The sequence below is a fragment of the Callorhinus ursinus genome, unplaced genomic scaffold (genome assembly GCF_003265705.2).
Source record: "Callorhinus ursinus isolate GAN/ISIS: 27379988/994484 unplaced genomic scaffold, GSC_fseal_2.0 scaffold18, whole genome shotgun sequence".
Classification (NCBI taxonomy): Eukaryota; Metazoa; Chordata; class Mammalia; order Carnivora; family Otariidae; genus Callorhinus; species Callorhinus ursinus.
The window spans coordinates 13189250-13215904 of record NW_027397080.1 but is presented as its reverse complement, the minus strand read 5'-3'; the positions used below and the strand labels follow the sequence as shown (position 1 = coordinate 13215904).

The 26655-nt window shown below is 55.6% G+C and overlaps 1 protein-coding gene across 4 annotated transcripts; it reads left to right on the top strand.

The window, feature by feature from the left end:
- The first annotated feature begins 345 nt into the window (after nucleotides 1-345).
- On the top strand, nucleotides 346-21179 carry SERINC2 (serine incorporator 2). 4 transcript variants are annotated; one of them, XR_012381318.1, is made up of 11 exons: nucleotides 346-362; nucleotides 11626-11787; nucleotides 12604-12794; nucleotides 13242-13321; nucleotides 13770-13907; nucleotides 14632-14801; nucleotides 16532-16622; nucleotides 16933-17074; nucleotides 19441-19656; nucleotides 19763-19962; nucleotides 20589-20704. XR_012381318.1 is itself a non-coding variant. In XM_073903039.1 (10 exons), exons 2-10 carry the CDS (start codon nucleotides 11752-11754, stop codon nucleotides 20722-20724), a joined length of 1200 nt encoding a protein of 399 aa, XP_073759140.1. In that variant the 5' UTR covers nucleotides 347-362; nucleotides 11626-11751; the 3' UTR covers nucleotides 20725-21179. The 4 variants fall into 4 exon arrangements, 2 of the variants coding, with proteins under 2 accessions (XP_073759140.1, XP_025712465.1); XR_003205201.2 differs by lacking the exon at nucleotides 346-362 and adding an exon at nucleotides 2557-2660; XM_073903039.1 differs by lacking the exon at nucleotides 19763-19962 and having other exon boundaries at nucleotides 347-362; nucleotides 20589-21179.
- The last annotated feature ends 5476 nt before the right edge of the window (nucleotides 21180-26655 follow it).

Here is a 26655-nt window from a genome sequence, read left to right as displayed (position 1 = left end):
TCTCTCAATGGGTATAGTTTACAAGGTATGATGTAGTTGAAAGAACTGCGATGATCCTGAATCCCAACCTCCGGTGAGGCTCAGAGAGGCTGGGTGACTTGCCAAGGTCACGCAGCTGCTGCCTATGATCTTGCCTCTGGAGGTGTGAGAGACAGAGTGACTCTGGTCCACGAAGGGGGTTCAAGACTGGGAGACAGGTGGGCAGGCTGGGCAAGATACAAGAAATGAAGCCTCTTTATCTACCTCCTCATTTCTTCTCTCAATAACCCCCTGAGATAGCTCAAGCAAAAACAACGGTCTTCATTTTGCAGATAAGAAGCATGAGGCTGAGAGAAGAGGAGTCACCGGGACAAGGCAGCCCAGTGAGTTATCCGTAGCACGGTTGGCCCCTCCGTGGAGGGTGCCGTGGGGGCCGCGAGGGCCGCTCGCTTAAGTCCCAGGGATCTGGGGTGGGGTGGGGCCAGGACAACAGCAGGGCGTCACGCTGCACTGGAAAATTGCAATCTAAAACCAGATCGGGCTGGGTACTTGGAATTCTGTTAATCCCTTCCTCCTTTCAGACAACTGCCTATTTCTTCAAATGCTTTCTCGATGTTCACAACTGCTCCGGGAGGTTAAGCAGGATAAGCATCCCCATTTCAGGGCAGGGGAGGGAGGTGAAGTGACCCCCGGGATGGCCAAGGGTGACAGAAGCTCTGACAGAAGAAGATTCTCAGCTGTGGCTTGTCTTGGTCTTAGGTGCTTTCTCCTGGATCAGGCCATGGGTGAGGGAGAGGTTCAGGAAGGGAGAGTCGGGCCTTTGGGGCATAACTGTCAAAAGATGCTGACCCAGGGTAGGCGACTGTGGGGAGGGTCTCCTCAGACTGCTTGGTGGCATTCCAGACACCGAGGATTGCTGGGGAGAAGAAGACTGTGAACGGGCTGTTTTGGGATCAGACCATCGGTCACAACCAAGTGAGGAGACTGGGCTTGTGGTGGAAGTTAGACACCTGTTCATTCAGCAAGCACTGACCGCCTACTGTTTGCCGGGCCTGCTGCTGGGCCCGGTCAGGGGAGGGGCGGCCAGACATGACACCGGCATTCCCTGCGTGGCTCACAGTCTCCTGAGGGTCTTGGACTAGGGAAGGACTGCACCTATTCTTGCACAGAGAGAGGATATCGTCCCCTCTGCTTTCCAGGAGAGGCAGTGAGATGTCAGGGACAGGCCTTGGATTCCAAGGTCAAGGCCAGGCCAGGTGGTCTTCTAGCTCTGCCCTTCTGACTTGTGTGGTCTTGAGCAACAATAACAACAACCACAATAATCACAACCAATGTTGATTTCGGGGCTCGGTTTACAGGTGGCACATCACTTCACTTAGAGCCTCAGTTTCCTGATCTGTAAACTGGGTGGAGTGGGGAATGAATCTACTTCTTAGGGTGATAGGGTCTGGAGGTAGTGGTGGTTCTCTTCACTGAGAAGATATGGGATATGAGCAAGTCTTCCAAGGGCAGAAAGGGGGGTAAGGAGAAAAAAAGGTCTTTCCAGGGGGAGGGCATCATGGGGACAAAAGCGGGGAGGAGGGAAGCTCTAGGGTGTGTTTGTGGAGCAGTCCTGGGCACGATTAATAGCCTGGCACTCCATGAATCACCCACGGAGGCAGTCAGGCCGGATCTCTGGCCCCAGGGCCAGCTGTGAGGCACTTAGACTTCCTGCCCTAACATTATCTGTCTAGGGCTGAGCGAGGAGAGGGCTGGAGGGTAAACTGAGAGTAATTACAGAGCCCCGCTTCTGGGTCTCCTCCACCTACCCTTGCGGGGCAGTTGGCTGGGAATGTGACCCACCCACCTCTTCTGACCTCCTTAACTGGGGGCCAGAGTTTGGGCATCTCTGGGGAGCAATAAGCCAGCCAGCAGGAATGACTCAGGAGAGCATGTGGTCCAAGACAGGAGTCAGTAGGGCTTGAAGAAGGGGTGGATGGAGGGCAGGATGGCTGAAAGCGTGTGAGGCTGGGGTCTTAGGAGAAACAGGGATGACGAGGAGCTCACATTTTTCAGGCATCTACTATGTGTTGTAACAGCCCCATGAGGTGGGTATCTTCACTTTACAGATGGGGAAACTGAGGCTCAGAGAGGTGAAGTGACTTGGCCCAAGTTTCTTTAACCAATCATGCACCATTCAACACCTATGTATTGGGTGGAGGCTCTACACCGAGGAGTTTGGGGTGACCCTCACTTGGCTTCTGCCCCTTGTGGGGGGACAGTGTTGCAAGGTCACACTGTGGCCTCATTGGGACTCGAACCCAGGTCTCGGTATTTCCAAACCCTCGCTTTGGAACAGGACTTGAACCCGGGGCAGAGTCGGGTCCCGCTGCACGTCTCACATGGCCGCGGGAGTCCCGGGCCCCATCACTTTCCCTACCCGTCTTGCGGGTCTTGCCGGGCGCACCTGGCCCAGGTGAGTCTCCGGAGGCTCCGAGCGCCGGCGGAAAGCGGCGAGAGGCTTCGGCAGGTGGGGCGGGGCGGGGCGGGGGCGGGGCCCGACCGGGGCGGGGAGGGGGCGGGGCTAGGACCCGGCGCCCGGAGCCCCAGCGATCCCGCCGCCCGCGCCCCGCCGCCCGCGCCCCGCGCCCCGCGCCGCCGCCATGGGGGCCTGCCTGGGGGCCTGCTCCGTGCTCAGCTGCGTGAGTCCTGACCCCCGCGCCCGCCCGCGTGCCGCCGGCTCCTTCTTCGACCTCGCACTTTTGTCCGTCTTCTTCCTCCAAATAGTTTCTTCTTTTTTCTTTCTCCAAACTTGTCTTTCTGGGCCCGCACCCCGCCACCTCGCCCCCTGGGTCCCCTCGTCCCTCGGTCCCCCCACCCCCATCCTGGACCCGCGGGCGCTGGGGACAGCTGGTGTCCGGGGCTCGGGTTACCGCGGGGGAGGGGTTGGGGCGCGCCGGGTGGCGGGGGGAGGGGCGGGCCTTGGGCGGGCGCCCCTCTCAGGGACTGGGGAGACTGAGGCCCAGAGCCCGGGATGGGGGTGCGCGCTGCGGCCCCACCTCTCCCAACTTGGAGACGTCCTCGCCGTGCGCCTGTCGTCTCTCTCGGATATTCTGACTCTTTGTGTGGCCCGCCTGGTCCCTGCCCCACTCTGCGGTGTGTCTTTTTCTGTCCCTCCGGCAATCCGTCCGTCAGTCTGTCTCCCTGCCCGCCTGCCTCAGTTTGCCCATTTGTATTTGTCTGACATCTGTTTCTGTCCGTTCGTTTATCCCACTGTCTTTGTCCGTCCGTGGCTTCTCCATCAGTCATTGTCTGTCTCACGGGTGTCTGTCCGTCTGTCCTACCGTCCAGTCTGTCTCTCTGCATCTTTGTCTCTGCCTCTTTCAGACTAGCTCACACTAAGTCCTGGGCACTTCCCCAACGAACCCCAGACCCTTCCCCTCTAGGCCCCGGAGCCTGAAATGGGGGTGGGGAGGAAGCCCCCATCCGCCTTCCTAAGCCACCCTTGAGTGAGGTCCGTTTGGGTTGCCAACCGCCACCGGGCCCAGCTCTGGGTTGGAAGACCCAGGAATTGAGGAAAGTCGGAGTGTGCGGGCGTGGGGCAGTACCTGGTCGCCTGGGCTCGGGGGGCCTGGGCTCGGGGACCTCGGGGGCAGCCATACTCTGCTTTGGGGTTGCAGCCAGCAAAGGGGAGGAGCTTCAGCCCGACCCGGCTGGGAGGCCCCTTCTCCTTTCCCTTTAACCAGCCCCCTCTCCTTTCCCTCTTCCCCTCATTAAATCCGAGGTTCATTCAGGCAGCTCCCTCCCCCTCTGCCCTACACAAAGAGAAGCAGAGAGGAAGAGGGGGGTCTGGTGGCTGCTGAATCTCAGGACTTGCTTTCCTTTGTCCCTGATTTGTGTGTGTGTGTTAGGATGGGGTGTAGGGGTGGCGAGCTTAAGGATCTAGAGATTTACTTTACAACCATTTTCTGAGAATGGTATCTGCACAGAGAGGCTGTAGAGTGGGTCCCTGGACAGTCTCTTGTCCTCTCTGGGCCTCCATTTACCACCTGTGAAGTGTGTGTGTGTTGCGTGTGTGGACACGCGCCCACAGGAATCAAGAACTGGTCTCTGAGATCCCTTTCTGCCCACTGCCCAGTGAATTCTAGGTTTGGGCTGGGTCTCTGGCCAAGAAGGGTTTGCTTCCTGGTAGGGGAGGGAGTGCTTCCTTGAAGTTGACCAGATTTCCATTTGGCCGGGCTGGCCTGGGAGTGGCCCGTGTTGAGAGGTGACCTGCCAATCCCCTGTGCCTCTGCCTCCCCAACTGCCTCCTTCATGGTTGGTGATTTGAGGAAGATCAAAAAGTGCCCCACCTACTTCCTGGCGACAGTGAGTGGCGCTATTGTTGTTATCTTCTTGCAAGGGTGGGTGGAGAATTCTCTCTGGAGCCCAAGCCGGCCGCTGAGTCATGGAATCTTACAATGCTGAGACCAGAAGGCACCTGAAAGGCTTGCTCAAACCCTCAACAGACTGCGGCTCCGAGAGGTTAGCCTCAGAGAGGTTAGCCGACTTCCCAGAGGCTGTGCAGAGAGCGGATGGGGGACTGGACGGTCAAGATTAAAATCTGATTCCTGGTCCAGGCTTCTGCCCACATCTTCCCTCCCTTCACAGCCCGGGTGCCTGGGGACAGGGCTGGTCCACTTACTGAATATCTAATGTCGGCAGGGGACCTGTCCTTCCTTTTAGTGGCCTCCCCCTGGGTTTCTGACCTCTGACATTTACTGAGTTCCTACCACATGCCAGGTGCTGTGCTGAGCCCCTCACCGTGCTGTCTTGGTTCTCCCTCGAGCCCTGTGACACGGTCATCCTGTTTCAGATAATGATACCAAGAGCTGCCTCCATCACTGTGTCCTCACTCAGGGCCCAGCCGCTGTCCAGTGGTGGCACAAGCCAGCACTGCAGTGAGCACCGGCTGTGTGTCTTCTCATCCAATCCAACTAGGACCGCAGTGAGGCAGTTAACATGATTTCCATTTCGCAGGTGACAAAACTGGATCAGAGAGGGAAGGTGGTCTCCCCACAGCCACACAGTATTAAGTGGTGCAGTTGGGTCTTACTGGACACCGATAACAACCTATTTCGGGGGCGCCTGGGTGGCTCAGTGGAGTAAGTGTCCGACTCTTGATCTCAACTCAGGTCTTCATCTCAGGGTTGTGAGTTCAAGCCCCGAATTGGGCTCCATGCCCAGCGTGGAACCTACTTAAAAAAAAAAACAACAACAACTAAGAAACAGCAAACCAAAAACAACCTGTTTCAATGGAGATTTGCTCCACAGGAGGAAAGTTCTAATAGGGGTTCCTGGGCATCTTTGGGGGAACATTCTGGAGTCTGTGGATCCACAGAGAAGACCTCCAGCCATGACACGTTTGCATCTGCCCATCATGCCTTTTGGTCAGCATTTGTATTGGACCGAGGGTGAGTCCTGGCTCGGAGGAGATAAGATGGGCCCATGATGGAATGGGAGTCACCAGGCCAGCCAGTACTTGGTGGGCTGGATGGTGAGCAAATAGCTAGGGAGGCCTTGTCTAATATCTGCATGCCATTGAATCTAATTCTCTATCCTGTACATGCGAGGGAGCGTGAAAGGGTCGGAGGAAGGGACTCAGATCCTGGCGTGGCCTCTCCCCCCACCTCGTGACTTCGGGCGGTCCCTTTGTCCCTCTCTCTGGGATGGAGGGAATAAGGAAGTGGAGAGAGCAGTGGTGTCTGTCTCTCAGCACGTTGTGAGGATTGAGTGGGACTGAGAGGAGCATGCCAACATACTTAGCACGAAGCGGGCCGGCAGTGGCCATTCTAAGCACCCCGGAGTGGGAAAGCGCTCAAGACCACATTTGGGAAGGTGGTGGAGCCGGGACTGTCTGATTGGAGAGCCTGGGCTCTGAGCCACGTCACTGTCCTGCCCAGGAGCCCATTTTATGGCTGAGGAAACTGAGTCCCACGGCGGGGAAAAGAGACCTGTTTAAGGTCATCCTGGAAGTTGGTGGCAGCGCCAAGGCTAGGCCCTCTATTCTTAGCGCTGCACAGGGATGTACGTGTGCCCTGAGTAGTCTGGGGGCTGACCTCTGCTGTGCTTCCTCTAGTCCCAGGGTGGCTCGGGCAGTACTGGGGGCTGTTCATGAAGCCTGCAAGGTGCACTCCATCCTCGCTGGGACCAGTTTTTTGTCTAATTGTGGCAAAATGTACGTCACATAAAAATTTACCATTATAGGGGCACCTGGCTGGCGCAGTCAGTCGAGTCTGCGACTCTTGATCTCAGGGTTGTGAGTTTGAGCCCCACGTTGGGTGTAGAGATCACTTAAAAATAAAATCTTTAAAAAAATTTCCATTGTAACATTTTCTTTTAGTTTTCAAGGAGTTTGTAATTTATCTCATGATATATGATATATATCATATATAAAAATATATATATACATTTAAAATTGTTATCTATTTTTATGATATCAAAATGATATCATCCCAAATGAACAGTAGTGTCTGAAGGGGGAAATATTGTGGGTTGAAGCACACAAGAAAAACTCCAGGCCTTGTCTTCTTTCCCTTGCCGTCTGTTCCCCTAGCTCGCTTTCCCTGTTCCCAGAGGTACGGCGCACCGCCACCTACATCTGTTTTCCATCTGTGGCCAAAGTGGTCTTTCGGTAATGCAGATCTGATGCTCTGCTTCTCCTGCAGGATGCTTCTCACTGCCTTCAGGATGAAGTGCGGACTCCTTGGCGCGGCCTGCAGGGACCGTGGCCATCACTTGCATCATCCCTCTGTCTCCTCTTGACAGCTGCCTCGAAGAGACAGTGTTTCTTGCAGCTTCGCCCATGCTGTTCCCTTTGTAGGAACACCTTTCCCTTTGTCACCTGGCTGACTTCTTACTCGTCCTTGAAAACGGCCCCCTCCTTTTTCCTGATTGTGGTAACATCCACATAACATAAAACTGACCATTTTAACCCTTTAAAAGAAATTTTTTAAGACTTTATTTATTTATTTGTCAGAGAGAGAGAAGAGAGAGAGAGCAAGAACAAGCAGGGGGAGCGGCAGGCAGAGGGAGAGGGAGAAGCAGGCTTCCCGCCAGGCAGGGAGCCCGATGTGGGACTTGATCCCTGGACCCTGGGATCATGACCTGAGCCGAAGGCAGACGCTTAACCGACTAAACCACCCAGGCGCCCATTTTAAGCATTTTTAAGCGTGCGGTTCAGTGGTGTTAACTACATCCAAGTTGTGGTGTAACCATCCCTACCATCCATCTCCAGAGCTTTTTCATCCTCCCCGAATTGAAACTCCCTACCCATTCAATAATAACTCTCCACGCCCCTCTCCCCCAGCCCCTGGGAACCCCCAGTCTACTTTCTGTCTCTGTGAGTTTGACTGCTCTAGGTTCTCGTATCAGTGGAATCGAATGGCATTTGTCCTTTGGTGTCTGGTTTATTTTATTTGCTACAATGTCCCCAAGGTTCATCTGTGTTGTAGCAGGTGTCAGAATGTCCTTCCTTTTTAAAGCTCAATAATATTCCCTTGTATGTATATCCCACATTGCGTTTAGTCATTCATCAGTCTATGGACACGCGGGCTGCTTCTACTTTTTGACTATTGTGAATAATGCTGTTATAAACATGGGTGTGCAGATTATCTGTTTGAGTCCTTGCTTTTGACTAATACCCGGAAGCGGAGGGTCAGTTTATTTTATTTTATTTTTTAAGATTTATTTTATTTAGGGGCGTCTGGGTGGCTCAGTTGGTTAAGCAACTGCCTTCGGCTCAGGTCATGATCCTGGAGTCCCGGGATCGAGTCCCGCATTGGGCTCCCTGCTCAGCGGGGAGTCTGCTTCTCCCTTGGACCCTCCCCCCCTCATGTGCTCTCTCTCTCTCTCATTCTTGCTCTCTCAAGTAAATAAATAAATAAAAATCTTTAAAAAAAAGATTTATTTTATTTATCTGAGGGAGAAAGCACACGCGCACACCAGAGGGAGAGGGAGAAGCAGACTCCCCGCTGAGCAGGGAGCCCGACACAGACCCGGGATCATGACCTGAGCTGAAGGCAGACGCTTCACCAACTGAGCCACTCAGGCGCCCCGGGTTAGTTTATTTTAAACAAATCAACTTTAAACTGTGGCCCCAACCCTGGCTGCCTCCTCGCCTGCCCGGTGCCCCAGGAATGGTCCTGAGAACCCACGTCCCTGGCTTTAGGGGCAACCAGGAGAGAGTGTGAATGATTGGTGACAGCCTGTTCCCATCATGCCAAAGCACACATGGTTCCAGAGCAGTCCAGCTTGCCTCAGGTGGTTGTGAGCTCCTGGTCTTTGGCAGTGTGTAAGCAGTGGAGGCTGCCTTCTGGGTGATTCTTCATTAGAGAGAGGCTGGAACAGTTAAATGCCAAGGAGGCTTGCAGCCTGAAAACCGTAAGACCCGGGGCTTTTTAAGATCTGACTCCCCATTCCAAGAACCTGGCTGCATTTTGCTGCTAACACGTACCCAGTGTCTTGGGGCCTCTCTGTTGCTGCCGCTGCCCTGGGTGCATTTGGGGGCAGGGGTGTAATCTTAGCCCAGGAGCGATGTTATGTCTGCCTTGGCTTTTCACCTTACGCCATTAATGTTAGTCCATGTTGCCCTGCAGCCCGGGGACTTTTTTCTTTCCTGCGCCTGTAACGTTCCACGGAGTAGATGGACCACCACGGGCCCCCGGCGCAGGACTTGTAGGTTATTTGCAGTCTCTTGAGATTCTAATAAGCTCATAAAACCTAAAGCTTTGTGCCTATTTTGGTTTTTTGTTTTAAGTTTAAAATTTTTCTCTTTTAGTAATAAAATCAGCTTTATTGAGGTAGAATTTATATTTAATTATACTTAGTTATGTGTACCCCTTTAAGTATCACCTACACATCTGCCGCATTCAGCGGAGACCCTCATAGGGGAGGACCACGATGTATGGGTGGGCATTTCGTTATTTTAAGCTTCCCCCTAGTACTTTCCGGGTGTGAGCAGCGCCACACTGAACTTGTGTGTGCGTGTGGAGGTGCGTGCGCACGTGTCCGCCCTTACTCCTGTGAGCTGGTACTGCTGCAGGAAGAGGTTCTTGTAGGAGCGATGCCCTGGGGGTTGAGAGACTGGGTCAGAACGCACGAGGGATTCCAAGGATGCGCTAGCAGCAGTTGGGGGTGGGGGCTGCTGTGTGTTTTTCTCTCCCTGACCTGGTCTGTCTGGCTATCGGTCCTTGGTTTCGCATGTCAGGAACACCGGGCTTTTGATCTCCAAGAATTAGGGTGAACTGAAAGGCCAGGCTCCCCAAGTGCATTGGGGTGGCTTTTCTTATGTCTCAAATGTCTCCGATTGAAGTGGTAACAAGCCAGAGCCAGGCCCTGACTCGGGTCCTTTAGCACATGGTTCCTAAGATCAGTGCTCAAGGGCCTCTGTGGGTTTTCTATGGCAGCCGAGGGATTATTTCCATCCCTGGGGTGTTTTGAAATTAAGAGAGACTGCCGTCAGTGAGCTAGTGGGCCCCTGGTACAGGCAGACGGGAGCTCGAACACCAGCTCCTCTGCTTACCTGCTCTGTGACCTTGGTCATGTCACCCCTCCGAGTCATTTTCCCCGTCTGTAAGTGGGAGGTACAATACACTTCCTGCATAGAGTCATGGAGATAAGGGGCTTACCACGGTGCCTGGGACCGAGCACCTTCTAAACGGACGCTCACTCTTACTCCTTGAACCTCAGCACTGCCGTCCACTTGCTGGGTGACTCTGGCACGTTCTTAACTTCTCTGATCGCAGGTTCCTTGTCTGTAAAATGGGGCTAATAGCTAGTCTGTCTCATAGCCAGACTGTTCTTTATGGTTTATGAAATATGTTTCTGGCATTTGCGCATCCCTTTATCCCCAAAAGGCAGCCAGGGGTAGGAGGCAGGGCTTGGAGTGAGGGCTGCAAGATGTAACCAGGAGTTGCTGGACCAGTTATGATTTGGACCATGAAAAGGAAATTCATTCTGCAGGCGTTTCATTTAGCAAACATGTTGTACTTGCCTTGTGGGTGAGACAGATGGGTATCCAGGGGCGTTTCCACTCTTGGGAGGAAGGGAAGGGGAGACGGGAGGGCAGCTACACCTCAAGCATAGTGTAGTTTGGGACCAGAGTGCACACCTTGGGACCAGCCCAGAAAGTCGGATGCGAGGTCTCTGAGGAGGAAGGAGCCCCTTTAGCGTGCCCTCCACAGAGCCACCTTTTCAGTGTAAGCCTATTTCAGTGTCCCTCCCAGCTTCAGACCCTCGCTGGCTGCCCTCTGCTCAGATGATCAACCCCAGGGCTCTGCACATGGCCACCAGCCCCCCCCCCAAGCCTGGCTGACCTTGTCACCCCCACTTGCCACCTGCTCTCGAAGCTTCGGTCCCAAGGGCCTCTTTCTCTTCCTCCATCGCCCAGTTCCTGCCTGCCTCACAGCTGCCTCCACCTCTGTTCCCTCTGTCTGGAACACTCTTTCTTCCCCCTGGTTGGGAGAGGGCCTCCTCATTCTCTAGCTCTGCTTAAATGTCACTTCATTTGAGAAGGGACCCTCCATCCCCGGTCTGAAGTAGGCCCCCGTCAGTGACTCTCAGAGCGGCAATGACCACCACAGGTGGAATGATTGTTGAGTGTCTTTCTTGCAGGAGGGCAGAACCGGTATCTTTCTTGCTCTTGACTCTTAAATACCTGGGTGAAGAGCTGGGGCGGTCATAGGGGAGATAAACTGGTGACCAGATGTATCTGGATGTAGGCCTGGTTCCCCGAGGGGTCAGTCGTCTTTTGGGATACCAGCTGTGAATAGAGTGGTATCACCAGCCCCCACATGATTTCAGCCGGCCCCAGGGAGGGCTGGCGCCAGCTTGGGCAGAAGTACCAGGAGAGGGAGAGGGGGAGACGGCCACTGGTGTCCAGGACAGGGCCAGCCCCAGAGCAGGAAATCACAGTCACTCACAATTCTGCATTCCATTCATTCAGCAGATGTTTATCCCGTGCTGGCTGTTTCTTGCGGTCTTAACATGGGTCTGGGACTATGCCAGACACTTTGCATTTGTTCAATCAATAGTCACTGGGCTCCAGCTGTGAGCCAAGCACCGTTCCAATTTGTGGGTCTGCCACAGTGAACAAAAGCCCCGGCCCTGACGGAGCTTACATGCCAGAAGTGGCAAGCAGACAAACATGAGTAAAAGAGAAAGCCAGGCAGGGATCGCAAGTCCTATGGAGAAAAGCTAAGCTGGGAGGGGGCAAAGGAAGACGGAGCGTGTTATAATTTAAAATTCCTGTGAGAGGTAGGTACCATTATGAGTCCCATCTTATGGAAGAGGAAGCTGAGGTTCAGAGAGGTTGAGTGAGTTGTATAGGGCCACACAGCTTATCGGTGTTAGAGCTGGTGTTCTGGATCGATCGATCTATCTATCTATCTATCATCTATCACCACTCTGCCTCCCCCTACGTAAGAAACCACGTGACCCAACCTTTTCGAAGCTTGGTTTCCTCAGTGCCCTTTGGGGCTTGAACGTTCAATGGGATAATGTCTGAGGCCCAGGGAGGGCAGGCTTGGCAAAGATTTGGAGACATGGATGGGCAGGTGGCGGGTGCTCCTGCTCTGGTGGGGGAGGGGGGAGGAGGCAGGGAGTAAGGGTACCGTCCTGCCCTTCCAGGTGTCCTGCCTCTGCGGCTCTGCCCCCTGCATCCTGTGCGGCTGCTGCCCCTCCAGCCGCAACTCCACCGTGACCCGTCTCAGCTTCACGGCCTTCCTCTTCCTGGGGGTGTTGGTGTCCATCATCATGCTGAGCCCCAGCGTGGAGAGTCAGCTCCACAAGGTGAGGGGCCCCGGGGCAGGCAGGCGAGTGGGGCAGCCCATGGGACCAGGCCTGAAGCGCAGGCCCAGTTGCTCCAGGCCGGTCCCCCCCCACACACGGCTTGAGGTCCCAGCTAATCGAGAAGGCGGGGCGGGAGTGTCCTGGGGCGCCCACCATCCAGGGCTGGTGATGGGGGCATTTCTTCATGTGAGGAGGAGAGTTTGAACCTCACATGAGAATTCCTGTTCCTCATAAGCCGTGGGCCCCTTGGAGAATCTTACAAATCATCATTGTCCCCCCTGGACACTGGCCCCTGGGGCATGCTTTTCCCTCCTTAGTGCTTGAGCACTAAGGTCTGGGGTCCTTACTCTTCCCTTCATCCCAGCATCTCAGAGCCTGGCCCAGACCCAGTGCCACATTTAGGCCAGTGGCTCTGACATTCGAGTGTGTGTGATGGTATGAATGCCCTGGGGGGTGTGCTAGAAATGCAGATTCTCAGACCCCACCTCTGACTCTGGTTCTGTCTGAGAGGAGCCTGGAATCTCACGTTCCCCCAGAGTCCCCGGGGTTCTGGTGTAAGTGGTAGGTGGGGAGCACTCAGTCCTGCCTCCCTCAGTGCCATGAGGTCCTGAGGCTGCGGGTGCGACAGCAGGGAGACAGGCAGAGAGGAATGATCTGTCACTGGACCATGTGTTTCCATCTGTCTCAGGGCCACTCACAGGACTTCAGCCCCAGGGCCGGGCAGGGGTGCCGATGGGGGGGAAGGAGGGAGCCTTGGCAGAGTCGGCCCAGGGTTCTGGGGGCGGGGGGCCTTCATGCTGCTTTGTCTCCCCACAGCTGCCGTGGGTGTGTGAAGAGGGGGCCGGGACCCCCGTCATCCTTCAGGGCCACATCGACTGTGGCTCCCTGCTCGGCCACCGTGCTGTCTACCGCATGTGCTTTGCGACAGCAGCCTTTTTCTTCCTCTTCACCCTGTTCATGATCTGCGTGCGCAGCAGCCGGGACCCCAGGGCTGCCGTCCAGAACGGGTGAGGGCCCCTCCCGCCCCCGCAGCCGGGACGCGCACCATGCTTTCTGCCCCCCGGCCAGTCTCCAGGCATCTCCGGGCCCTGCCCCCAGACTGTGAGCCACCGAAGCACAGAGATCAGCTCATTTAGTTCTTCCCACTTCTCAGATGAAGAAATAAAAGTCAGAAAGGGTGAGAACATGCCTAAGGCCACACAACACTTTAGTGACACAGTTGGGACAAGAAACTGGGTGACCACCGTCACTCTGACTTAGTCCTTCCCTCTGTCCCTCAGGGATTTTTCTAGGGCTGGGACAGACTTTCTGTGCCCATCAGACCATCAGAAAGCCCCTCTTCACTTGCCCAGTACCCAGGACCTGGTCTTTGGGGGTAGGGGTTCTGGGGGCCGGGCCTGGTCCCCTCCCCCCACTTAGCTCCCTGGTCGGTCTGTCCTCCCCACCCCCAATAGATTTTGGTTCTTTAAGTTCCTGATCCTCATGGGCATCACCGTGGGCGCATTCTATATCCCTGACGGCTCCTTCTCCAATGGTAGGTGGCCTTGGTGGGAGGGATGGGGGGCTACCAGGAGGGAGTTGGGGTCTCCAGAGGGAGGAGCACTGGTTGCTCTTTGCCTTGGCACACAGACCTCAGGCTGCTGACTGGGTACCCCCCGGGCCAGGAGACAGCACTCTGGTGCTTGGCCACATGGCCTTTGGGCAATATGGCAGTGGGGTGGGGGGCAGGTGGGTAGAAGCTGCCTCACCCCTGCCCCATACCCCGCCACGCTGCCTCTCTCTACATGGCTAGGGGTTCCCTGAGGGCAGGGACTCTGCTTCTTCTCTGGGCACGGCACAAATTGTTGAATGAGTAAATGTGCATGTGAGGGAGACCGCGGGAGGGCGCCTGCCGCATTAATCCCAGGGAGCCTGGTGCTCAGGCTGCTCCCCCACCGCCTTGCCCCCTCCCCCCTTCTGGACTCTCCCCTCCCCCCACACAGTCTGGTTCTACTTCGGTGTCGTGGGCTCCTTCCTCTTCATCCTCATCCAGCTGGTCCTGCTCATCGACTTTGCTCACTCCTGGAACCAGCGGTGGCTGGGCAAGGCTGAGGAGTGTGACTCCCGGGCCTGGTATGCAGGTGAGCGACGTCGCCAGAGCCCCCGCGCTTGCAACTGGGGCTTCCTGAGCACAGGGGGTCCCCGAAGCTAGAGGAAAGCCTCAGAGCATCTGGAGCTGCCCCCTGCAGCAATTGAACCCTCCTGGGCAGATGGAGGGAAGGGTGTGGGTGTGGGCAGGGGCGGCTGGGTCTGGGGTGACTTTGGGAGGCGATTAGAGGGGAGCCGGACCGGAGAGACCTTGGCGGGGTCTAGTTCAGTGATTCCTGCAGGACGGGCCGTGCATAGCCAGCCCAGATCAAACCAAATGACACTGGGTCCCTGAAGCCCCCGGGGCAGAGTGGGTCCCTGCTCAGCTCCCTTTCAGTTCTCCTGAGCTGACTGAGGAGGAAGGCTCACTTAGGTGCCAGTTTGGTTTTCACGCCTCTGAAAAGTGACTGGTCTCTCTGACGAGGGAGCAGGGCTTCAGCGGGTCCCTGTGCATCCAGTGGACTTTGTGAAAGACTCTTTTGTATTCACTGCCTTTCTTTCCATGGTTAACTTATTAATGGCAAGGGAGTCCTTTTAGGTCAGGATGGGGCAGAAGCTCTCCCAAGCGTTGGCAAGTGACAGACGTTCAGGAGACACTGATGTCATTCCTCCGACAAGGAAGCCGAGGCCCACACAGGGGGCTGCCCGACAAGCCCCCTCGAGGGGAGGGGGGTCCCTCTGCCTCCTCACCCAGCCACTTGCCACCCCGCTTCGCAGGCCTCTTCTTCTTCACCCTTCTCTTCTACACACTGTCCACTGCGGCCGTGACGCTGCTGTTCATCTACTACACCCAGCCCGGCACCTGCTATGAAGGCAAGGTCTTCATCGGCCTCAACCTCACTCTCTGCTTCTGCGTCTCCACTGTCGCTGTCTTGCCCAAGGTCCAGGTGAGACTGACGCCGGGCCCCTTGGTGTGGGGGGAGACTTCTGGTAGGAGCCTTGGGGTCCTGGGGCAGGGCTGCCAGTCCCAGAGGCTTGGGCTCCCGAGTCAGCCTCCCTGGGTTGGAGTCACAGCTTTCATGGCTACTTGCTGGGTGTCTTTGGGAAAGTGCCTTACCCTCCCCGTGCTTCTCTCTTCTCGCATGTAGAAATGAGGGTAATGCCGACCCTTTGGAGATATTTGCAGAATTGAGACAGAGTTTGTGAACACAGAGAACAGGGCCTGGCCTATAGATAACCATCAGACATGAACTGTTGTTATCATCGTTGTCTTTATGGAAATCGGGAGACCACTAGTGAGGACCATTGAGTGACGACTCCCAGACCCCTCAACAAGCGGTGTTAGGAGGTGCAGTTGCACAGTTTCCAGTCCCAGACCGCCTGGGGGCAACGGGTGGGGCTCCCCAGGGCATCGTGTGCTCTTCAGAGCCCGATGAGCCCAGCGGTGCCTCATGGTTGGGGAATCTCAGCTCCCCAGGGGTTTCACAGGTAGCTTGGGGAGCCTTTGAGGGTCTTTAGCAGAAAGGTGGGGAACCTCCCTTCTCATCTGAGCCTCTATTTCCTGGTGAGAAAATTGAAGCCCTGAGAGGGTGATGCCTCTGTCCCAGCTCACACAGTAATCAGTATTCATTCAGCAAATACTTCCGGAGCGCCTACTGTATACCAGGCCCTCTTGGAGATGTTGGGGGTGCAGCTGTGAGGAAGAGGGGAAGAGTAACAGCTGCTGCTAGTTGATGACACCTGTCCCGTCATGTAGTCCAGGCACCGCCATCGTCCGCCCTTTCCAGACCAGTAAAGGGAGGCTTAGAGGAGGAGAGAGAAGCGCTTGAGGTCACACAGCTGGGGGGGGGGGGGGGCGGGGGGGGGGGCGGGGGGGGGCTGGGGGCGGGGCTGGGGCGCGCTGGGGGCGGGGCTGTGGGCGCACTGGGGGCGGGGCTGGCAGCTGGCCCCAGACCCTGCGCTCCTAATCAGTTTGGATTCTTATTTCTAAGTGTGTGTGTGGTGAGGGTGGGGAAGAACAGCTGGTAGGAGACGAGGCCAAGGAAGATAATTTGGGATCATACCTGCTATGTGGGAAATAAAAGAGAGTGGGCAAAAGGTGGGTGGGCCGGCTGGGAGGGGAGCGGGGGTTGCTGCGGGGGTCAGGGTGTTGGGCCCTCATTGAGAACTCTGAGCTGAGGCCTGAATGCTAACGAGAGGCTGGCTATGTGGAGATGTTGGGGAGGATCGTGTCAGGGAGAGGGCACAGCGAATGCAAAGGCCCTGAGGTGGGAGAGGGTTTGGTGGGTTCTGTGGACAGAGAGGAGGCCAGCTTAGCTGAGTGCAGTTGGAGGGGAGGAACTTGCTGGGGGGGTGGACAGTTGGAGACAAAGGCAGGGGCAAACCAGGGAGGGCTTAAATTCAGAATGTGAAGGGATCCTGCCCTGGGTGCGTTCTCAGTAGGGGTGCGACTGGGGTAAGTCTGTGAAGAAAAAGAATGAGGACTCCACCTTTGGGCGAGGTGGGTGGTGGGTGGCCCGGGTGCTGTGTTCTCCCAAAGGGTGTGGTATGGGATGGCTCTAGGGTGGTGGGGATTCCTAAGGCTCCCCCCCGCCGCAGTGGGGTGTGAGTGGGCTAGGTGCGGGTGGGGTGCCGCCCCAGGTCTGACGGGGGTCTTCCTGATGGACTGCTCTTCCAGGACGCCCAGCCCAACTCGGGTCTGCTGCAGGCCTCGGTCATCACGCTCTACACCATGTTTGTCACCTGGCTGGCCCTGTCCAGTGTCCCCGGTGAGTACAGGCCTGGGCTTGGGGAAGCCTGGGCTCATTCCTGGGTCAGCACGGCCTTCTGGAAGGCTGGAGACCGTCCCAGGTGACAGGGACATCTCAGCTCAGCCTGTACCCCCTCTTAGTCCTTCGGGGAGCTAGGAGGGCCCTGTCTGTTCCTGGAGCTCTTTCTCTGTCATTTGTCTGCTAAGTTCTGTCTGTTGCTGGGATTTGGATGCTCAGCTGTATGTGTGTCTGTCCATTTGGGTTGGCTCTCTGCCCTTCCTCAGGCCTGGCCTGCAGGGGCTGAGGGTGACTATGCTCCCATCTCTAGACCAGAAATGCAACCCCCACCTGCTGACCCGCTTCAGCAATGGGACGATCCTGGCAGGCCCCGACGGCTACGAGACCCACTGGTGGGATGCACCGAGCATCGTGGGACTCATCATCTTTATCCTGTGCACCCTCTTCATCGGGTATGGGGGGGGGTCTGGCTTCTGGGGGCCTGAAGGTGCGAGTGAGGGGAGGATGTGGGAGCCCAGACACCAAGCGGGAAGGCGCCCTTAGCAAGCGCAGGTCCAGCCCCGTGCTGGTGCAAAACGGAGTCCCTCCAAGGGCACAGCGTGACTGGGCAACCGGGGCATGGTTGGACGCTGCCTCCTGGCCCAGGGCCCCTTCTTGCACGTCGGGCTGGCACGGCCCAGGGTGCAGGCACCTGTGGGGGCAGGGAAGAAGCCTGGACTGGGGCGTGCAGGTGTGGGCTCTGTCACTCAACCTGCTGTGTCATCTCCGGGTAAGTGGCTTCACCTTTCTGAGCTTTTGTGATGGTGGAGGATGGTGTCCTCCAATGCCTGGGTGGTGGGGACCCCACACTGTCACGTGGGAGAGGGCAGCTCAGACTGAAGATCATGTAACAGCTTTTTTTTTAAAGGGGCCTCTTAGCAAGTGCTTATCAGTGTGGACTCTGGAGCCAAACTGCCCGTGTTCAAACGTGGCAGTGCCATTTAGCAGCAGTGCGATCTTGGGCAGGTCACTACACCTTTCGGTGCCTTGGTTTGCTTAGCTGTCAAATAAGGATAAAAATAGTACCTACTTCACAGGATCGTGGAGGAGTGGTAGATGAGTTAGTATGAATAAGCCTCTTAGAAAGGAACTTGGCAAGAAGGCAGCGCCAAATAGGTGTTTGCTTTAATTGCAAGTAACTGTAAATGTTTGCACAGCTGGGTGGCAGGGAGTGAATGTTGTGTAAAGTCACCAGATGGTGATGCTGAGGGTGACTGCCGTGTACAGCAAGTCTGGCGGACTCATGACTGACTCCGCAGGGCCCAGCATCGCTCCCAGTGCTGCTCTTCTCAGCTCCGCAGGACGGCCCGGAGGAGGCTCTGCCCGGCTCCTCTGCCCTCCCTGACTCGTCCATCCCGGGCAGGGCCTGGTTTCCTCAGAGCCGCACACCTGTCTCTGAACATTTTGAGGCTGTTTCACATTTTGTTTTGACCTTTTTCAAAGCCTGGGCAGGTCACTCTTTGTTGCCTCACTTGATCCCTTTTTCAACCTGGAAAGGCCCAGATCACCTCCATGGTTCAGATAAGGAGACGGGAGGTTTGGGAGGAGTAGTCACCTGCCCGAGGCCACGCGCACAGCACCCAGGCTCAGAACAGCACCTTGTCCTGCTCCCCAGACGCTCGCCCCCCGCCCCGGCCTGCAGTCACGGGGCAGTGCCTCTGAGAGCCCAGGGGCCTGTCTGTTCTTAGCCCAGTGCTTTTCTTTCTTTCTTTCTTTTTTTTAAGTTTTATTTATTTGAGAGAGAGAGAGAGAGAGCGAGCAGAGGAGGGTCAGAGGGAGAGGGAGAGAGAATCTCAGGCAGACTCCCTGTTGAGCACAGAGCCAGACATAGGGCTTGATCCTACGACCCTGAGATCATGACCCGAGCCGAAACCAAGAGTTGGACACCTAACCGACTGAGCCACCCAGGCTCCCTCTTAAGCACAGTTCTTAAAACCCAGGAAGCGAAGAAGCACAAGCAGCCACAAGGGCAGGGACCCCTGAGGATGGCCTTCGTGCCCAGCTGTGGCACCAGGACCCGGGCTCCCAAACATTAGATATCAGCATGATGTTTGATGATGATTGGGGTCAGCAGAAGCTCAGCGGGTGACTTCTCAGCTTGATGGGGTGGGGCTGGGGTCCAGATCTCCTGTGTCACTTTTTTCCCAAATGCGACTTGGATTTTCAAAATTGCCTATGTGTCTCACACTATAAAATACTGTTAAAAACATCAAGACCTCATTACAGAAATGACCAAAAAATCATTGCTGTTAGTATTTTTTTTTATAATAAACATGAAGAAAGGGGATGTCATTGGTAAAACTACTCACCTAACAGGAGGAAAACAAACTTAATGGCAAATGAGTATTCTTAATTATTAATATTATCAATGAATGCCATCCCTGGTATGGTCCTTTGCAGTACTAGCTACTCAGTACATATTTATGGGATTGGCAGATGGACAACCTGAATAACAGCGCCTGTTTCTCTAGTTTATACTCTGTGCCAGGCACAGTGCTGGGGGCTTTACAGTATTAGTCCTCCTGGCAACTCCACAAGGGAGGTACTGTAACCCCCAATTTTACAGAGGCCCAGAGAGGTTCAGTGTCTTGCCTAAGGCCACACAGGAGGTGGGGGTGGAGTTCGGAGTCAAAGCAGTGAGAGGGTGGGCCCAGAGCCTAACCACCAGGTCACCAGGCCCTGAGGTTCTGGAACCATGGTGCCCATCGTTATGACCAAAGGCATGGCTCGTGAGGCCCTCTGGAGCTTCCTGCCTGCCTCCGCCCTCCCTCCCCTACAGTCTGCGCTCCTCGGACCACCGGCAGGTGAACAGCCTGATGCAGACGGAGGAGTGTCCGTCCACGCTGGAGGTCACGCAGCAGCGGCAGGTGGTGGAATGCAAGGGCCGGGCCTTTGACAACGAGCAGGACGGTGTCACCTACAGCTACTCTTTCTTCCACTTCTGCCTGGTGCTCGCATCCCTGCACATAATGATGACGCTTACCAACTGGTACAGGTGCGTGCAGCCTGGCCAGGCATGGACTGAATCCGCTGTGCTGGGGTGTGGAGGCCGCCCATCTCCTTGCCCCTCCACCCCAGGTTTCTCCTGATGCCTGTTTCAGGCATGACCATAGAGGAGCCTGTCCAGGACCCTCCATAGAGCCTGCGCATCCATGCCCCAGCTTCCGGGCCAGTGCCTTAGTCTGCCCTGTAGCTTGTACCGTCACTAAGTGCCTGAGAAGTGGGGGTCATAGGAGGTGATGCTGGGCCTTTGCAGGGCAGATGGGCCTTACAGATCAGGAGTGGTGATTTGCGTTACAAGGTCAGAGCTGGGATTCATGGCTGGAGGGTTAGGATTTGGGGTATGGGGTTAGAATCAGTCAGAGTCAAGAATAGGAGTCATGAGGTCAACGGTTGGGACTGGGGCCATATAAAGTCACAGATTTGGTTCTTTTGGTTAAAATTGGGGTTAGCAGGCCATAAAGCCAGGATTGAAGTTGCCAGGTCAAGGAACTAAGAACAGAGTAACAAGGTCAGGGGTCAGGACTGGTGTTAGAGGGTCAAGGGTCAGAATTAAGGTCAAAGATATCAGCTCAGTCCTAAGGTCAGGGGTCAGGGATGGAGTTACAAGATTGAGGGTCAGAGTCAAGGTTGAAGATCAAGACTAAGGTCGGGAGCTCCAGGGTCCCAAAGGCAGGGACCAGGAGTCAGGTTATAGTATTAGTCTAGGACTGGGGTCAGTGTTGAAATTGAGGTCAGGGTCAGGTCTGTGGTATTAGTCAAAAGCTACATCTAGGGTCAAAGACAGAGCCAAGGCCAAGTGTCAAAAATATCAGAGATGGGCGGCTAGAGTTACAGACTGAGAGCCAGAGTCGAAGTCAGGGGGTCACAACTGGGTGGTAAGGGCAGGATCAGAACTGAGGTCACTGGGATGACGGTGTGTTCCAGACCCGGCGAGACCCAGAAGATGATCAGCACGTGGACCGCCGTGTGGGTGAAGATCTGTGCCAGCTGGGCGGGGCTGCTCCTTTACCTGTGGACCCTGGTGGCCCCGCTCCTCCTGCCAAACCGCGACTTCAGCTGAGGCAGCCCCTTGCAACCTGCCCACCTGGTGCTCGGGGCTCAGTGAGTCAGCCCGCTGAGCCCCTACCCCTACCCACCTCCAGGACTTGCCCCTGAGCTGGGCCCCCTGTTCTTAGTGCCTTCAGGGAGGGGGAGCCTTAGGCCCAAGCCTGAGCCCTTCCTTCCTGCTGCCTCCAGACCACAGAGCTGCCTCTTCCTTACCCTTGGCCCCCATCCCCTGCACTCACCCTCTTGGGAAAGAAGGGCCCCTTATTCTTAGGCTCCCCGGGAGAAGGACCTGAAGGAGAGAAGCACTCAGAGCCACTCAGAGAGTGGGAGCACTCCCCAGGATGGAGTGCCCAGCACTGAGGCCCGGGTAGTGCCGACCACGTTCCCCAGGGCACGCCACCTCCTTCCTGGACTCCGTGCCTTACTGAGTCTCCACGACTTTGCTCAATAAACCAGCCAGTGTATGTACCTGCCCATGTTCTGTGCCCCCCACCCTGGGCGCGGCCCCCATGCGGTCTGGGGCCAGTGTGGGGACGGAAACAAGGTCAGGGCAGAGGAGGCCAGACGAGGGACCTGGGCTCTGTTCTGGTAGGGCATGGAGAGCCTTGGAGCAGAGGCAGGGGAGGCTCTAGGGGAAGGAAGGGCTTTGGATAAAGGGAGTCTGGGGGCCAGGAAAGGCACTGAAGCAGTGTCCACACGAGGGAAGGTGAGGCCAGAGTCAGGGTGGAGAGGAGAGTTTGTGCGGGGTGGCTGGGGGGCCATCTCCTCCTTCCTGCCATAGCCATAGTCCTTGTCACATGCGGAGAAGAATCTGACCCATCCCCAGACTCAGGGCATGGTGGGGAAGAGCATGTGCTTGAGTCAGCCGAGCGGGCCTGGATCTGGTGAATCTTGGAAGCCGTGGGGCTTGTGTGGGGCTCCAGGCAAGTCCTTCCCCTCTGGGCCTTGGCTGCTCATCCATCAGCCGGGAGGATGCCCCCCCCCCCCCCCAAGCTGTTGTGAGGCATGGACAATGGGCTCTTGGCTGTGGTCCTTACAGGATGGTTGCCCAAAGGCCATGCACCACCTCCATTTGTGGGTGTGACAAATAGATAGGACGTGACTGGATTTGCTGGGTGCTGGGGGTGCAGTGGCCAGGGACACGGGCTACTTCCAGGGAGCTCGTGGGTCACAAGGGTTGTGGGGGTGCCCAGGCTGCACTGAGGGGGTGCCTGCCACAGGATGGACATCAGGACGAACATCCTGCAGGATGAATGGGAGCCATCCAGCTCAAGAGGAATGAAAATGCTCAAGGCAGAGGGGACAGCATGCGAACAAGAGAGAGAGTGGGGCGTTCTGGACAGTGAGGAGTGCGGGGTTGCTGGGGTGCAGAGCGTGCGGGTCAGGAGTTGCTGCGATCTGGGAGAGGTGGGCTGGACCCCAATCACAGGCCATTGCAAAGAGACCAGATGTTATCCTCAGTGTAGAGGGGAGCCATGGAGGGTTTTGGAGCCAGGTGGAAGCAGTGAAGGTATGAGGTAATCATGGGGAAGTTCTGGAAGGCTACAAGCAGAAAAGTGACAAGGTCAGGGTGTTATTTTAGAAGTATTTCCCTGGATGAAATGGAGGGTTGGTAGCTGGGACAGGTGCCGGGCCCGGGAATGAAGGGAGGGGGCGGGGTGTGGACTGGGGCAGGGGCAGAGAACCGCGTCTCTCACCCCTGGGACAGATCCTGGGGAAGCTCTTGGCCCTGGGTGACTTTCAGCCCAAGGAAACCCTCTCCATGGAACAGCCCGAACTCCCCCAGCCACTGCCCCCCAAGATTTCATTTCTTTCCTCCTTTCACCTTTGGGAGAAAAAGCCCACTCCATGCTCCTGATAACCTTTTTTTAAATGAATTTGTAGAAGTGGACCATTTTGTCCTGCTTTTGTATCACGTTGTTCTACAGCTTTCAGATTATTCATTCAACAAACACGCACTGAGCATGAGTTCTGGGCCAGGGTCTGGGCAGAGGAGGCAGAGGCCAGGCCGAAGAGTCTGAATGCCTGGCGAAGGAGTTTCAGGTCCCAACTTGGAGGTCACCACCTCTGAGAAGCCACCAAGGTTTCTCCCAGACAGGACGAAGGGCCTCCCCGATGTTATTTCCCCAGTCCCCGCTCTGCCCTCCAGTAAGGCGATGGCCACACTCCCCTGGTGGGCCGTGTGGTGGAGGTGGGGGCGGATGTCGGCGCTGACTGCTGCCCACCCAGGGGTCTGGCTGCTGGATGCCCCTCGGCTCCTGCTGCCCAGCACCATGGCTTCCACATGTCCTCCCTCCCTTCCTCCTTCCCTCCCTTTCTCTCCTGCCCTCCATCCTCCACCCTCCAACCACCTCCCCGCCTCCTTTCTGAGCTCCCATCTCTTTTTCTTCATACCCTCTCCTCTGTTGCCTCTCTCCCCTCTCGCTCTCTTTTGTCACCTCCTGTCCTTCGTGGGTCTGTGGGACAGGCCCATAGGATGCCGCCCTTTTCGTGGGCCAGCCCCTGACAGGCAGGACTGTGCCTGGGAAGGGCGCAACTCTGGACCCGGCTCTGTGGGCAGATCGAGTGTGAAGCCCACAGATCGGTGTGGAGACTGGAAAGTTCTCAGGCTCAGCTCCGGTCCGGTCTGCCCCCCTCCCTCACCACGTGACCTTAGGCGACCCGGTCCTGTCTCTGAGCCTCCATGGCAGCTTCTGTAAAATGGCAACAGTGGCGGTTTTGTAAACCATAAAGCCTGGTGCTTGGCGGGCCGGACAGTATGGTTAACCAGCAGACATTCCCAATCCCCTTCTCCCTTTCTGGCCACCATCACGAAGGTGGGAAAAGTCAACAGGTCCCTTTGCAGCTTCCCTGAGAGCAGTGGGTACCTCACAACATCCGGGGCCGGGGGAAAGTCGAAGGAGCAATTCCAGGAAAGTTGCTGCTTTTCTTCTACAAGGGGCTGCTCATTCTCCCCTTTTCCTACCTTAACACGAATGAGATGCCTGGGGCTACAGCAGCTATCTTGGGACAGCGAGGCAACAAGCCCGCGGATGAGAAACCGACTAGGTGAGGACATAGTACAGAGAACTGAAAGAGCTCTGGGTCCTTGATGCACCCTGCTGTGCCGGTCCCCGCGCTTCTGTTACGTGAGGAAAACAAATGCCAATGTGTTTCAGCCCCTGGTAGTTGGGTATTAAGTTCCTTGCAGCTGAATGTATTTCTCATATGACATGTGAGACGATCATTAATTTCAGTGATAATAAAAATAATAAACAAGAGAAATTCATCTCTGTGACTCAGGACTATTGGGTGGCAAGAGTGTAGCACACATACTAAGTATCTATTTATATTTATAAATAAATGTATACTATACGTATTTATATAACGTACATATATGTACATATAACATACATACTATATGTAGCAGGAGAAACTGACAAGATAGTTTTTTGAGATAGTAATTTTTCTCTCCTCTAGGAAACACACAGAAGAAAGTTCTAGATGTCCCTGCCTTGGGGGAGGTTTGAGGAAGTGTGGGAAGCAGGAGAGGGAGGTTACTTGCAAAATTACACTTCCCCTACTAGCTTTGGTAACCAAAAGCCCAGTCTGTTGAGAAGCTTCTGGGCAGTGGGGGAGGGGCAGTGATGGGGCAGCTGAGGTGCCTCCTGGAGGGAGAGGAGAGAGGAAGAGCCCCTGCAGGAATGTTATGAGAGATGGGGCTGTTTCTCCGAGACCCTAAAGAAGTTCTCTGTGATGGAAGAGGAGGCAGAAGGCTGTGGATTCCCTGAGCAAGTGTGGGCACCCCAGTTCCTGCTGAGCTGGGGGAGCTGGGCAGAGCCTAGGGGAGCTGCTCACACCTGGGGAGGGAGGTATTTGGGGGAATGGAAGTCCACTCTCCACCTGGCAACAGGTTTCTCCCACTCTGCCCACTGTCTCACGGCTATAAGTGGCCCCAGGACTTTTGCACTATCTGGGATCGGACCCCGAGTGTGCTGGGAGGACAGTGAAGAAGGGCTGAGGTTGAATTTCCCACCAGCCTGGCGGGATGGGGCTTTGGATAGAAAGAAAGATGATATAAAACAAATGAACAGGGGAGCCTGGGTGGCTCAGTCATTGAGGGTCTGCCTTCGGCTCAGGTCATGATCCTGGGGTCCTGGGATCAAGCCCCACATGGGGTTCCCTGCTCAGCGGGAAGACTGCTTTTCTTTCTCCCACTCCCCCTGCTGTGTTCACTCTCTGTGTTTCTCTCTGTCAAATAAATAAATAAAATCTTTTAAAAAAATGAACAGAAGCTGTTTCTTGCACACATGTGAACTGAGCTTTGTACCCACTTCAAGATCATTTTAGCTACAAGGTATGTTGGTGGCAAACAGTATAAGAGTGTGAAAAGCATTCATCTGCCTCACTTTTTCAAGCAGCAGTGGAGAATCCTACTGAATGAATATTATCAGTTACTTCACTAATCCTCAGCTGATGGGCATTTACATTGTTTTTAGTGGATTTCTCTTTTCCGTTCTGTTTTATTTTGTCTTTGCTGCCGTCGGCCATTGTGTTTGTTCCAGCAGCTTTGCTGGGTTGCAGGAAGAACACGGACTCCAGAGCCAAGACCCTTTAGGTTCTTACCTTGGCTTTGCCCCTAGCTGCCATGGCCTCTCTGGGTCTCAGTTTCCCCATCTGCAGAACGGGGCTTATAGTAGCCCCCACTCCGTGGGATGTTGCCACGGTCAGAGAAGGCATGTCTCTAAAGGGCCTGGCACCATTCTGGGCCCAGAGTGGGAGCCACAGGGACAATGGCTCCTTCCTTTCTCTGGCTGTCAGTCCTCAGGAACTGAGACAAAAGGCTAGGCCAACAGATGAGGTCGCCTTAGCCTTCCTCTATCTCCAGGGACACCAGCCCTATGCCCTGCTCGAGGTGGGTGTGAAGATGGTGGCAGGAGGTGGAGAGGAAAACCGTAACAGGAGCCAAAGGGTGTTGAGCGGTTGGTTCTTGTGTATCCAGCCTGGAGCAAGGAGCTTTGATCCCTAAGCAAGCCTGTTAGTGCACAGAGCAAGAAATCTGTTAGGGAGGAGGAAGATGGGGGCCCTGACACCCCAGTCTCCCCTACCCCCCAGTCTAAATCAGCCTCCCCATCTTCCTTAGTGCACTCTGTTTCTCTGCACAGCCTTCGTTACCGGGTGTGATTCTGTGTCCTTTTGTGTGATTTTCACTGTCTTGTCTAACTCTTCCTAAGGTCGACGAGGGTGAGAACCTCACCCTCTTTGCTTATAGTATCCCAGGTGCCTAGAACAGGGCCCAATAAACAGAGAGTGCTCAATAAGAGCCACGTTAGTTGACTGACTGACCATCGCAAGGAATATTAGTTGATTCTGGAACAGCCATGGGAAAGCCCAGGGGCTGGAGGGTTTGTAGCCGAGTGGGAGGGAGAGATGCTCTGGGCTGCGTCAAGAGGCCTGATTTCTCTTACTGAGATGTGCAGGGACAGAAGAAAACTCCAAGGCATGGCTTTGAATCTGAGACCTACGGAAGGGGTGAAGCCTCCCAATGGCAGGGCATGGCAGAGGCTCTGCTGTAAGAGGGAGCCGAAGAGCTGCAGCCTCATGGTGAGGGGCGTAGGCAGAGGTGGAAAGGCCCAGGCTATGGTGTTCAGAGCTTGCAGACTGGAGACTTGCAAGTGCAGCTGATTTGGCCCTTGCTGCCTTTAAAACCAGCACCGTCGCAAGGATTGTGGTGTCTTGCTATGGCTCACAGCCTCCCTCAACCCATCCCTGCGGCACCACCTCAGCAGCAGGGCACCTGCTCATGTGAGTGCCCTCGAACACCTCTGTTTGCAGCCCTGATACAGGGCCAGGGGACTGTGGCGGGGGCACTGGCGAGGCCTAGACCTGCTCTCCCTCCGCAATGCCTCAGGGGCGATGGGCTTTGGCCTCAGCCATTCTGGGTTCTGTTTTCCCCGAGGCCCCA

Excerpts from the sequence above, each read along its gene's own strand:
- SERINC2 (XM_025856680.2), top strand. The coding sequence starts at position 2,622 with ATGGGGGCCTGCCTGGGGGCCTGCTCCGTGCTCAGCTGC. Across the intron at positions 17,075-19,440 it reads CTGTGCACCCTCTTCATCGG|TCTGCGCTCCTCGGACCACC; the intron begins GTATGGGGGGGG and ends CCTCCCCTACAG. Across the intron at positions 19,657-20,588 it reads ACGCTTACCAACTGGTACAG|ACCCGGCGAGACCCAGAAGA; the intron begins GTGCGTGCAGCC and ends GGTGTGTTCCAG.